The sequence below is a fragment of the Glandiceps talaboti genome, chromosome 13 (genome assembly GCF_964340395.1).
Source record: "Glandiceps talaboti chromosome 13, keGlaTala1.1, whole genome shotgun sequence".
NCBI lineage: Eukaryota > Metazoa > Hemichordata > Enteropneusta > Spengelidae > Glandiceps > Glandiceps talaboti.
The window spans coordinates 1325722-1339156 of NC_135561.1; the positions used below are offsets into that span (position 1 = coordinate 1325722).

Below are 13435 nucleotides of genomic sequence, written 5' to 3' on the forward strand. Positions count from 1 at the left end.
ATGCAGTCTTGTATGTGGGGTCCATCCAGTTGGAGGTGAGATTTAATTCAACCTAACTAAGTCAACTGTCAGTATGATTATGGAGGTATAGGGGGGAGATAATATTTTATATTATTTTCATGAAATAATTGGGAAACATCACTATTTCTGTGAATTTGGTTGATTTTTATTTCTTCAATAAATAGGGTGAATATAGCACGTAATACTTCTGATGACTGGGAGAGTGTGTCAAATAAGGTCATGATAACAATACCAATAGGGTCATATAATAGATAGGGCTATATTTCTCTCAGCTTTTTATCTATCTGAGTATCGCACTCAAAAATATTATAAATAGTGATTTTTAGCACAATCCCAGAGCAATAAAAAAGCCTAGAAAGAAAAATAACACTGTAATAATTATTACAGTTTGGTCATAATGTGTACCATGTACCATTAGTTCAAAGGTTAAACCGATACCAACCAAATACTTTAGTACAAACTCTGGGAATCTGGTGTGTCAAAGCGTGAGTAAGCATTTAGTTTATCACATTTTCATCCATACTATAGATTAGAAATGACTGCAGGATATAAGAACCAACAAAGAGTTGTAGACTACACTTGATAGACAGGGCTGAATAGAAATTTATCTATGTTTAAAAAGGAGAGAAAATGTAAAGTTCCTAGCCATGACTGTTTTTAAATCTTTGAACAGTATAGTACAAAGGGTAGAGTCAAAAGTGCAATTATACTGTAACATATACGCATTGAGTTAAATTTATTCTGTTTGTCGATATTACTTAGGCTGGGTATAGACAGATTATAACTCTTTACATAAACCTGAGACTGAGTATTAATAGAAACTAAATAACAAATTCATGAAATCTTTAAAGGTGTTTGGTGCACAGATGTGATAAACAAGTAATAAACATGTATATTGTATATTATCATCACATAACCACAGTTTAACATTCATTCATATGCTTTTAATATGCTGTCACTTACCTATCCCCCTATGTATGTATATATAATATAATATAATATAATATAATATATATATATATATATATATATATATATATATATATATATATATATATGTATATATATATATATATATATATATATATATATATATATATATATATATATATATATATATATATATATATATATATATATATATATATATATGATATGCACTCATATACACACACCACACATGTCAATCCATACATTGCATTACATTCACACACACACACACACACACACACACACACACACACACACACACACACCGTACACACACATACACACACACACACACCGTACACACACACATACACACACACACATACATACACACATACACATACACATACACACACACACATACACATACACACACACACACTCACACACACACACAGAGAGAGACACACACACATACACACACACACATACACACTCACACACACACATACACACACACAGACACTCACACACACATACACACACATACACTCACACACTCACACACACACACATACACTCACACATACACACACACATACACATACACACACACACACACTCACACACACACACAGAGACACACACACATACACACACATACACACACACATACACACTCACACACACACATACACACACACACAGACACTCACACACACACATACACACACACAAACACACACACACACATACACATACATACACTCACACACTCACACACACACATACACTCACACACTCACACACACACAGACACACACACACACACACAGACACACACACACATACACTCACACACTCACACACACACACACTCACACACACACACAGACACACACACACACACATACACATACACACTCACACTCACACACACACACACACACACACACACACAGACACACACACACACACAGAGTCAGAGTAAAAAAAACTACTAATCCAGACACTGATTTCAATGACCATTTAATTTGTTTACTGCCTTTTGGCCTTCTAGGTCTACAAAGAGATAGATATTAAAAGATCACCATGGCAACAGTGTTGACAGCGATGAGATCCAATGTGATGGCAGTTTCTATGGATGTCTACCAGTCTTTGACATGGAGTAATATAATATACTTCTATGGACCAACACTGATTACTGCCGTTACTATATACACTTTATACAAGTGGTTACTATGGCCCCTCATCTCACCTCTGGCAAAGGTAAAAACACCGCTATGACAAATCTATTTTTATGTGAAAAACAATCAAAGGATGCTGTAACTAAAGTCCTTATTATAATCTGTTCCATTCCTAACTTTTTGAATGACAGGGTTTTGTTTGATATTGTTGTATAAGTTTTAATTACATGGTGTAAGGTCATCTTCAGGATCTTAACTGACTTCATAATTACATGTATGTCACTCCAGTGTAGTAAGGTTGTATCTGCTATATAGTTGTATAGCACTTACTATACTGATGTGTCAATTACGTTACACTGTTCCAAGTAGTTCATAGATGAAAGGATTTGTGGTTTTTAGTTCTCTATCGAAAAACTCCACATCTCAATCTCGATATGTACAATCTGTCTCCACATCTCGATATGTACAATCTGGTTCTATTTTAAACTGTTAGATTCCATCCACTCCCTATAATCCACTCCTTGGCGATGTTTTGGAACTACGTAATTCAGATACTATGGAATGGGCTATCAAGTAAGTATGTAATTCAGAAACTATGGAATGGGCTATCAAGTAAGTATGTAATTCAGAAACTATGGAATGGGCTATCAAGTAAGTACATAATTCAGAAACTATGGAATGGGCTATCAAGTAAGTATGTAATTCAGAAACTATGGAATGGGCTATCAAGTAAGTATGTAATTCAGAAACTATGGAATGGGCTATCAAGTAAGTACATAATTCAGAAACTATGGAATGGGCTATCAAGTAAGTATGTAATTCAGAAACTATGGAATGGGCTATCAAGTAAGTACGTAATTCAGAAACTATGGAATGGGCTGTCAAGTAAGTACATAATTCAGAAACTATGGAATGGGCTATCAAGTAAGTACATAATTCAGAAACTATGGAATGGGCTGTCAAGTAAGTACGTAATTCAGAAACTATGGAATGGGCTATCAAGTAAGTACATAATTCAGAAACTATGGAATGGGCTATCAAGTAAGTACATAATTCAGAAACTATGGAATGGGCTATCAAGTAAGTATGTAATTCAGAAACTATGGAATGGGCTATCAAGTAAGTACATAATTCAGAAACTATGGAATGGGCTGTCAAGTAAGTACGTAATTCAGAAACTATGGAATGGGCTATCAAGTAAGTACATAATTCAGAAACTATGGAATGGGCTATCAAGTAAGTACGTAATTCAGAAACTATGGAATGGGCTATCAAGTAAGTACATAATTCAGAAACTATGGAATGGGCTATCAAGTAAGTACGTAATTCAGAAACTATGGAATGGGCTATCAAGTAAGTACATAATTCAGAAACTATGGAATGGGCTATCAAGTAAGTACGTAATTCAGAAACTATGGAATGGGCTTTCAAGTAAGTACATAATTCAGAAACTATGGAATGGGCTATCAAGTAAGTACGTAATTCAGAAACTATGGAATGGGCTTTCAAGTAAGTACATAATTCAGAAACTATGGAATGGGCTATCAAGTAAGTACGTAATTCAGAAACTATGGAATGGGCTATCAAGTAAGTACGTAATTCAGAAACTATGGAATGGGCTATCAAGTAAGTACATAATTCAGAAACTATGGAATGGGCTATCAAGTAAGTACGTAATTCAGAAACTATGGAATGGGCTATCAAGTAAGTACATAATTCAGAAACTATGGAATGGGCTATCAAGTAAGTATGTAATTCAGAAACTATGGAATGGGCTATCATGTAAGTACATAATTCAGAAACTATGGAATGGGCTATCAAGTAAGTACGTAATTCAGAAACTATGGAATGGGCTATCAAGTAAGTACATAATTCAGAAACTATGGAATGGGCTATCAAGTAAGTATGTAATTCAGAAACTATGGAATGGGCTATCAAGTAAGTACATAATTCAGAAACTATGGAATGGGCTATCATGTAAGTACATAATTCAGAAACTATGGAATGGGCTATCAAGTAAGTATGTAATTCAGAAACTATGGAATGGGCTATCATGTAAGTACATAATTCAGAAACTATGGAATGGGCTATCAAGTAAGTACGTAATTCAGAAACTATGGAATGGGCTATCATGTAAGTACATAATTCAGAAACTATGGAATGGGCTATCAAGTAAGTATGTAATTCAGAAACTATGGAATGGGCTATCATGTAAGTACATAATTCAGAAACTATGGAATGGGCTATCAAGTAAGTACGTAATTCAGAAACTATGGAATGGGCTATCATGTAAGTACATAATTCAGAAACTATGGAATGGGCTATCAAGTAAGTATGTAATTCAGAAACTATGGAATGGGCTATCATGTAAGTACATAATTCAGAAACTATGGAATGGGCTATCAAGTAAGTACGTAATTCAGAAACTATGGAATGGGCTATCAAGTAAGTACATAATTCAGAAACTATGGAATGGGCTGTCAAGTAAGTACATAATTCAGAAACTATGGAATGGGCTATCAAGTAAGTACATAATTCAGAAACTATGGAATGGGCTATCAAGTAAGTACATAATTCAGAAACTATGGAATGGGCTATCAAGTAAGTACATAATTCAGAAACTATGGAATGGGCTGTCAAGTAAGTTTCCAATGTTTTTGTTATGTGTGCAATGTTCCTGTCATTCCCATCGCTGTATAATACAAAAATATTACACCTGAAAATGTTGAATTATTTTGTCTGTACCAAATCAACTCAAAGTAGGTTGACAGTCTGTTAATTCTTCTGCCCTGCTTATCTATAAGGCTCAGATTAAATCATTTAGATGGTGTGTTTTTTTACTATTGTCAATAACTGAATTATATTTTCAGTAGAGATAAAGTTACCATGGTATCTAGTTTTTATCAACTCCATAGCTTTCATCAGATTCACTCAGATGTCAATATTTTAATATACCCGGTATGGTTTTTTTTGATACAGATTAAACAAACAGCTTGGTCCCATTCATCGCTACTTCTTTTTCTTGGGTAATTCAGTGATATCATTGACTGGACCGGATGAAATGAAACATGTCCTGGTAACCAATAGTAGAAACTATGACAGATCAGCACGGATCAGAAAGTAAGATATACACAAGCCAAGTTATACATGTCAGAACAGAAAATATGGAATTTATACCCTGGCCATTTTACATCATGACAATGCACAAAATTGATTCATTTTTCAGCACTGATTGAGATATGAGTAATGTTTAATATGATCACTTAATATTTTCTCTATTTTAGTTTTTGATTAAGTTTGTTCATGTATCGTATTATTTGCCAATCATTTTCATCATTCAGTTAGAAAATACTCAAAGCAATTGGATTTTGTTACAACTTGTTTTCAATTCATAGTGACAAGACCCCTTATGGCAATCATATTGTTCTTGGAGGAAAAAAATGTGGCAATATGTAAATGTCATCTCATAGACATTTGATTGGTTGATTAATTGATTGATTGATTGATTGATTGATTGAGTGGTTGATTGATTGATTGCTTGACTGATTGGATGATTGGCTGATTGGTTGGTTGGTTGGTTGGTTGGTTGGTTGATTGATTGATTGATTGACTGATTATAACACATATCTCATAAATATTCAACATGCAGCCATGACTATCTTATTTCTGCTGACTCCCATGATGTAACAGCCCATAGTAAAGATACCTTATAAAGACACAAGAACAACTTAATGTTTCTCTGAAACTGCAAGTAATTTTAGGTGATGTAACAATTAATGAAATGACTCTCCAGACTTTCTATTTCATGGACTTTCATCCCCCTTTAAGAGATAGAGCAGTTTCCAGTAGTTTTCTTGTATTTTACAACAAACCAAATTATTGGATAAATAGTTAAAAAGCTGTATCTACTTGGGTTTTTTAACTATCTTAAAATTTTAGTTTTGTCAATATCTATATTTGGTTGTTATTCTACAAGTGACTTGGCACAATTTGTGTTTTATTTTCTCATGTCAATAAACAAGTAAACATTGATACAATTATTACATATTCCTCTGTATTTTATAACAACATTGACTTGATATTTTGTGACAAGGACTTTAGGAGAGTTGATGGGGAATGGATTGTTATCATCTACTGGTCCAGTACATGCCATGCACCGTAAACTACTCAACCCAGCATTTAACCATACAAGTATTAAAGGTATATGCACCCCACAATGGAGATATGTAACATTCATTTAGCTATGAACTTCCACCAACAAAAATTGATATAAAAATATTCATATGAAATTTAGTACACAATTTTTCTGGTTTAAGTTGTTATTCTGTCTTTGAGTGGAAATCCATTTTACATAATATTCTCTATGATGTTGACTTGGCTTTGGGGTTGGTGGACTCTGGTTATATGTAGAATGGGCATAAAAACACAAACTTGAAAATTGCACATGACATTTTTGACTACACTGTGAATGGTTAGTCTTCAATAGATTGACCCCATTACTCAGAATATGTGAAATGTCAGGACAGATTGAAGCATTGAATTCATTTCTAATTTACCATTCCAAATTACTGTCCTATTAATTCTTGGAACCATGAACAATATGTGCTCCACTATTTATCTTGTTATTACTATTAATATAAGTATTAATATTCATGATGTGTTTCCTTTTAGGTATGCTCCAATCATTTCAGAAGTATGCAAGTGAACTCAGACATTACTGGCATGAGACGCTTGCTGACGTGGTAGATGGTGATTATATGCAACAAGTAATTCAACAGGACCTTGGAAGATGTGTAAGTGACTATAATAGCAATTATGTCTTTTTAGAAGTAATTGATCAACTTTTAGTGAATACATCTTAGGTTATTTGATGAAAAAAAATGTGGCAGTTTCATCTAGTGCTGGTGTTGTTAAGCTATGTCATGACTTTTCCCTTTAAATTTCAAAGATTAAAACGCTGTCTTTGTTTGAGTTTTGAAACTTTCTACTACATGTGTATTTGTGGTGACATATCTTAGATTATTAAATATTTATTAGTCATTATTTACTGGTCTCACTTTCATAGTAGACTTTTTGATAGAATAGTGATGATCCTTCCAGTGGTACCACTCAATACTGTAATAGTGGGTATAAATACCACCATTAATATACTGTAAAAATAATATAAAACACATCGCCTGGCTTTAGTTGGGCACTAGTAGTGGGCTGTTATGTAGCAAATATTTCAGGCTGAGTTCCTGCATAACAGTCCTTGTACTGATACATGTCTACTGCCCTCATAGTCAGGTAATTCATGTATAAACTATGCCTACTGTCATTAGATTTAACATACTTTAACAGTGATTGGTTTTTTGCTTCACTTTTTCTCTCAAGCTGGTTCCTACTTTTCTTATTTCACCCTTTAGTCCCAAAGTTATTGAAAGTCCCAATTACTGGTAATCTGTGCATAGTCACTTTGAATATATTATATTACAGTGAAATATTAACTCTTTTTTATTGATTGTTGTTTTTTTGTTTCTTTTTTCTAGACATTAGATATAACTGGAGAGTGTGCATTTGGTTATCAATTTGATGCCATCTGGAAGCCAGAGAAGAAATTAACAAAAACATTCAGTGCTATACTACAGGGCGCCCTCACAGGCTCAAGGTATCGTCAATACCAGTCAAATATTTCCAACCATTCATGATATTTTTTACATTCTTTTCACACTCTGAATGTCATTTTCGTCATTTCGTACCAAAAAGGCAAAATCATATTTTACTGAAAATAACAATGCAGTTTGACAGGTTAGCTTCTATGTATGTTCAACAAAACAGTCTTTCCAACCATATACATGGATTGGAGATTTTGACATCAAGTCCGTATTATATCTGAGAGTTTTTGAAATATCATGTTTTTCTCGATCCCCAAATAGATAAAGTATTATTTTCCTGTATATTTACTGTGAAGTAGATATTCATTTCACAATCTGTCAAATATTACTAAATTTAGATGACTTGTTCCTTTTCAAATAAAGGTGACAGTTAAACAGACACATGATATACTTGCAACAGGTACTCACAAAAAACAAATAATTATGAGTAATTTTGTGTGTCTGATATTAAAGCATAGACAATGAAGGGGCCTTCCATTCCATTGTCTATTATTAAAGCAAGTCTTTAGATTATTCAGGTGTACATTGTGGATGGCATGTCAGCTGTGGAATTGGGGTTGGGGATGGGGGTGGGGGTGGGGGTGGGGGGGGGTGATGGTGGGTAATATTCAACAATAAACTTAAAGGTGTTAGACTTTGTGAATGACTGGACATTGTTTATGATACTTGAATGTTTACTTGTAAATAGAAAAATGAATAATTAACAATTTTAATTTGTACATCAATATATAAGAAACAAAACAGCCCCATGAAATTAGTACTCTGTATATCAGTTCCAAGACTCACTTGTTGTTTCTCTACCTGGGGTGGTAGTGGAGGGGGTGGGGTGGTAGTGGAGGGGTGGGATGGTAGTGGAGGGGGTGGGGTGGTAGTGGAGGGGGTGGGGTGGTAGCGGAGGGGGTGGGGTGGTAGTGGAGGGGGTGGGGTGGTAGTGGAGGGGGTGGGGTGGTAGTGGAGGGGGTGGGATGGTAGTGGAGGGGGTGGGATGGTAGTGGAGGGGGTGGGGTGGTAGTGGAGGGGGTGGGGTGGTAGTGGAGGGGGTGGGATGGTAGTGGAGGGGGTGGGATGGTAGTGGAGGGGGTGGGGTGGTAGTGGAGGGGTGGGATGGTAGTGGAGGTGGTGGGGTGGTAGTGGAGGTGGTGGGGTGGTAGTGGAGGGGTGGGGTGGTAGTGGAGGGGATGAGGTGGTAGTGGAGAGGATTGGCCTGTGTCGTTACTAAGGTTACATCAAACACTTTTAATCTTTAAGCTTGAAGAACTTGATACCATTTTATCGTTATGTTCCAACTGAAGAAAATCGTATTCTGAAGGAAGCTGTGCTGTTGGTTAAACAGACTGTACTGGATGTGATTGCTAAACGGAGGCAAGACATGGAAGATGAAATAGGTAAGTTAAAATAGTATAAAAGAGAACAGATCATCAGAAACAAATTTTCACAAAATAGAAATAGCACTTGTCTGTGTGCATTTTTGTAAATTTGTCATATTTCCTTACAACAGGTTTTACGAGAATTTCAACAATCTCTTCAGTTGTGAACATCTAAAACTTAAAAAGAGATTTGTCAAATTTCAGAGCAACCCCGTGATTTGTTATATCTGCTGATGATGGCCAAAGATGAGGTCACAGGTCAAGGGTTAAGTGACCAGGAATTACAAGATCAGGTCATCACATTCATGTTTGCTGGTCAAGAGGTGAGTGTACACTTAGCTTATCACTATTGTCATATAAAGTGTCAGGGTTTTCTTCACTTTAAAGGGGATTGCCTCATGGGACATAATTATTAGATGCACACTGAATATTCATGACTTTATAAATAAAGGAGTCATGAATATTCAGTGTGCATCTAATAAATATGCATGTCTGCTAATGGTTTGAGAACAGTAGAGTTTTAATTTAGTGTTTCTTGGTAATTGCACAAAATTTATGTGATGTGAAATAATGAACTCTTCAGAATCCATAGTTTATGAAAATACCATTATTTCCTGTAGTTGCACTCCCCTTTAAATCTACAGATTGTAGGTTTAAATCTCATCACTGCCATTTGTTTCTAAATGGCTAAAGTCCTCATCACTGCCATTTGTTTCTGAATGGCTAAAGTCGTTGGGCAATATTTGAACCACAATTGTACCCCAGTCAACCCATCTGTATAAATTGGGTACCTGGTAGAATACAGGTTGTAATGTGAATGCTTTACTTCTATGTGTTTACATTCCCTATTTGCATTACCAAGTATATGAATTCTGTTTTGTATCACAGACAACAAGTACTGGCGTAACCTGGACACTGCACTGTTTATCCCAACATCCTGAAATCCAGGAAAAAGTCAGACAAGAAATTTTGACAGTTTTACCCAATGGAGATGAAAATATCACCTGGGAACATCTAGAGAAACTACAGTACTTGAAAGCGGTTGTCAATGAATCCCTTAGGTAAGTACAATGGGGGATATCTCAATACAGTGATAGTTAAAGATGTCTATAGGCTGACCTATACAAACCTATAGGCTGGCCTATAGACGTCTATAGGCTGACCTATAGATATATATATGTTGGTCTATAGAAACCTATAGGCTGACCTATACAAACCTATAGGCTGACCTGTAGATGTCTATAGGCTGACCTATAGATATATATATGTTGGTCTATAGAAACCTATAGGCTGACCTATAGATATATATATGTTGGTCTATAGAAACCTATAGGCTGACCTATACAAACCTATAGGCTGACCTGTAGATGTCTATAGGCTGGTCTATAGAAACCTGTAGGCTGGCCTATAGAAACCTGTAGGCTGGCCTATAGGAACCTGTAGGCTGGCCTATAGGAACCTGTAGGCAAAACGTCCCAATTCTCTATAGGATCCTATAGGCCAGCCTATAGACATGTCTATAGGCCGGCCTATAGGCATGTCAATAGGCCGCCTATAGGATATTTCTGTAAGGGTAGGAAGTTATTATGGGAGAGATAATCTTAATACACGAATTGGAAAATTCTGAAATTTACAAGTTTTCCCCACTCTCTCTCTTACCAGAGTTTCTCACTAAAATTACAATACACGATATGAACAACTGTAAAGTTTACTACAAGATTTTCCTATTCTCTTACCATTGCTTCCTAATTCCTAGCTAAACCACAACGTGTGCATCTAAGTTGAAATATTTTCCAAACCATTCATTATTCCTCAATTTCTGCAGATTATTCCCTCCAGTTCCATTGATTCCTAAGGAAGCTCTGGATGACGATATGATTGGTCCATATTACATCCCAGCTGGCACATTCTTATTACTGCAAGCAGGGGCCATGCACAGGTAAACTTAATAAAGAAATGTTCAAGACTAACATTTCATTGTTTTCTGTGTAATAACACATCTTTTTCTTATGTAAGATACATAGGGGCAGTCAATAGTAGGTAAACATTACTAGAATGTTCCGGGCTTACCATGTGTTGTATGTGGACCCCAAAATCAATTTGGTTGGATTTATTGTACCATAGTATATGTACAGCTACACAAGTTTACTCACAATTGATTCAATACAATTCAGGGTGTCTGATATCATGAGTAAATCATTATATCTAAACAAAAGAGCTCCACTTCCAACTTGTCTCGCTTTAAGCAATTCAAATGTCAACCTTTGACCTTTGCTTTGTTTCTTTCTAGGAATCCTAATGTTTGGCCTGACCCGACGATCTTTAACCCTGATAGGTTCACTGACCCTGACAATCTACCAAAACCCTACACATTCTTACCCTTTAGTCTTGGAAGAAGAAGCTGCATTGGTATGTATCTGCCACTTGGTGGCGCTATTGTCCATTGCTGTATCATACAGTTGACAGTTGTTTTGTGGTATGGATGTACTTCTGACTAGTCTTTTTATATCTACACTATTAAACACTTATTTACAACCAATTTGTTGTAGTAGCCATGCAAACTGGATATTACTCTGGTAATTGTTCACTCTGAGTGGACTCAAGTTAGTAGTTTGAACACCCTTCAATCAATCAATGAATGAATGAATCAATCAATCAATCAATCAATCAATCAATCAAAATATTTGTATAGCACCAAAATCCAATACACAGTAATGTTCTATGGTGCTGAACAGGAACAATTATAGCAGATCGTAGTAAAAGTTAGAAAGCTCTTGCAAATAGATGCGTCTTGATATCCTTCTTGAATTTATGGAGAGTTGGTGAAGAACGAAGTTCAAGTCACTGCATCCATAAACTTGGAAACCATCCTTTTGTAGTTGTGCCCCCTCCCCCCTCCCATAGTAATATGATACTCTTTATTTTTACCTTCATACAGGTAATAAGTTTGCCCTGATTGCTATGAGAGTGATATTATCTCAGATTCTACGAGATTTGAAGTTCATGCCAGTACCAGGATTTAAGTTCAAGAGAATCCTAAGAATCACAATGCGACCACAACCACCAATGCAACTAAATATCAGCAAAACTTAATCTTTTAGCAATGTGAATCCAACTATGACCACCAAGGCAGTTGAACATCATCAAAAACTTCAGAATTTTAGCAATGTCAATCCAAATACAACTACAAATGCAACTGAACCTCAGAGAAACTGGTGTTAAAATAGCAATGTGAATCCAAATACAACTACAAATGCAACTGAACCTCAGAGAAACTGGTGTTAAAATAGCAATGTGAATCCAACTTCAACCATAAATGAATACCAGCAAAGCTAAAGTTAGCAATGTGAATCAAAATACAACTACAAGTGAAGTTGCTTATCTGCCAAACTGAAGTTAAATTAGAGCAATGTGAATCCAAAAACAACCACAAATGCAACATGATGTACTGGTACCATGAATATAATGGTATTTAAACAAATATTTTAGGGAAAAGACAAGTTGACATTTGCCGCCATTTCGCTTTAGTTGTAAAACAAAAGTTTGACTATAGCGTACTAAATATATAGCCATATAATTTATGCAAGTAAATATATTGATTTGAAATATTCAGAATTTACCAGTCAAATTGATTCCATTTCATGCTGGTTTATATTGGTACAAATATTATTTCAGAACCAAAATACAGATGTTCATAGAAACCAAAACTTAGAATGTAATGTTATTAATTTATCAGCAAATACCAATGCAACTTTAAAAGGGCACAAAATTAGTTTATTCATTTCTGTGTGTGTGTGTGTGTGTGTGTGTGTGTGTGTGTGTGTGTGTGTGTGTGTGCATGCATGCATGTGTGTGTGTGTGTGTGTGTGTGTGTGTGTGTGTGTGTGTGTGTGTGTGTGTGTGTGTGTGCATGCATGTGTGTGGACATGTACACGTGTGTGTTCACGTATGTGTGTAAAGAAGTGGCTGGTATATTGTAAAAAGTGAGTAGAATACAGCCCCTTCTAAACACATCTAATTGTGTGAATGCTGTATACGTGTCATAAATTCTACTAAAGCTGAAGATTTTCATCCTTGAATTAAAAAAAAAGACTGTCAAGACAATTTGTACTTTTCATCTTTTACTATATTGCCAAAACTTGCCATTAATTCAACTTGTGGTGTTATATAAAAAAATGATTAAATTGATGAAATTAATCTCAAACAGTACTGTGGAAACCCAGATACCATGTTCTTTGACACAGTGTGTCATCTTTATTTGATACTACTGTGGAAA

The 13435-nt window shown here is 35.5% G+C and overlaps 1 protein-coding gene across 1 annotated transcript; it reads left to right on the forward strand.

Annotated features, from left to right (window-relative positions):
- Window positions 1-79: 79 nt before the first annotated feature.
- On the forward strand, window positions 80-12252 carry LOC144444871 (cytochrome P450 4A5-like). The gene is made up of 13 exons (XM_078134421.1): window positions 80-85; window positions 2038-2220; window positions 2632-2711; window positions 5118-5258; window positions 6232-6338; window positions 6810-6931; window positions 7667-7785; window positions 9041-9177; window positions 9364-9482; window positions 10048-10220; window positions 10985-11098; window positions 11450-11568; window positions 12098-12252. Exons 1-13 carry the CDS (start codon window positions 80-82, stop codon window positions 12250-12252), a joined length of 1575 nt encoding a protein of 524 aa, XP_077990547.1.
- Window positions 12253-13435: the final 1183 nt, after the last annotated feature.

What these genes read in the sequence shown, in the direction of transcription:
- LOC144444871 (XM_078134421.1), top strand. An exon ending in TCATGTTTGCTGGTCAAGAG is followed by an intron (nt 9,483 to 10,047) that starts GTGAGTGTACAC and finishes TTTGTATCACAG; the next exon opens with ACAACAAGTACTGGCGTAAC. An exon ending in GTTGTCAATGAATCCCTTAG is followed by an intron (nt 10,221 to 10,984) that starts GTAAGTACAATG and finishes CAATTTCTGCAG; the next exon opens with ATTATTCCCTCCAGTTCCAT.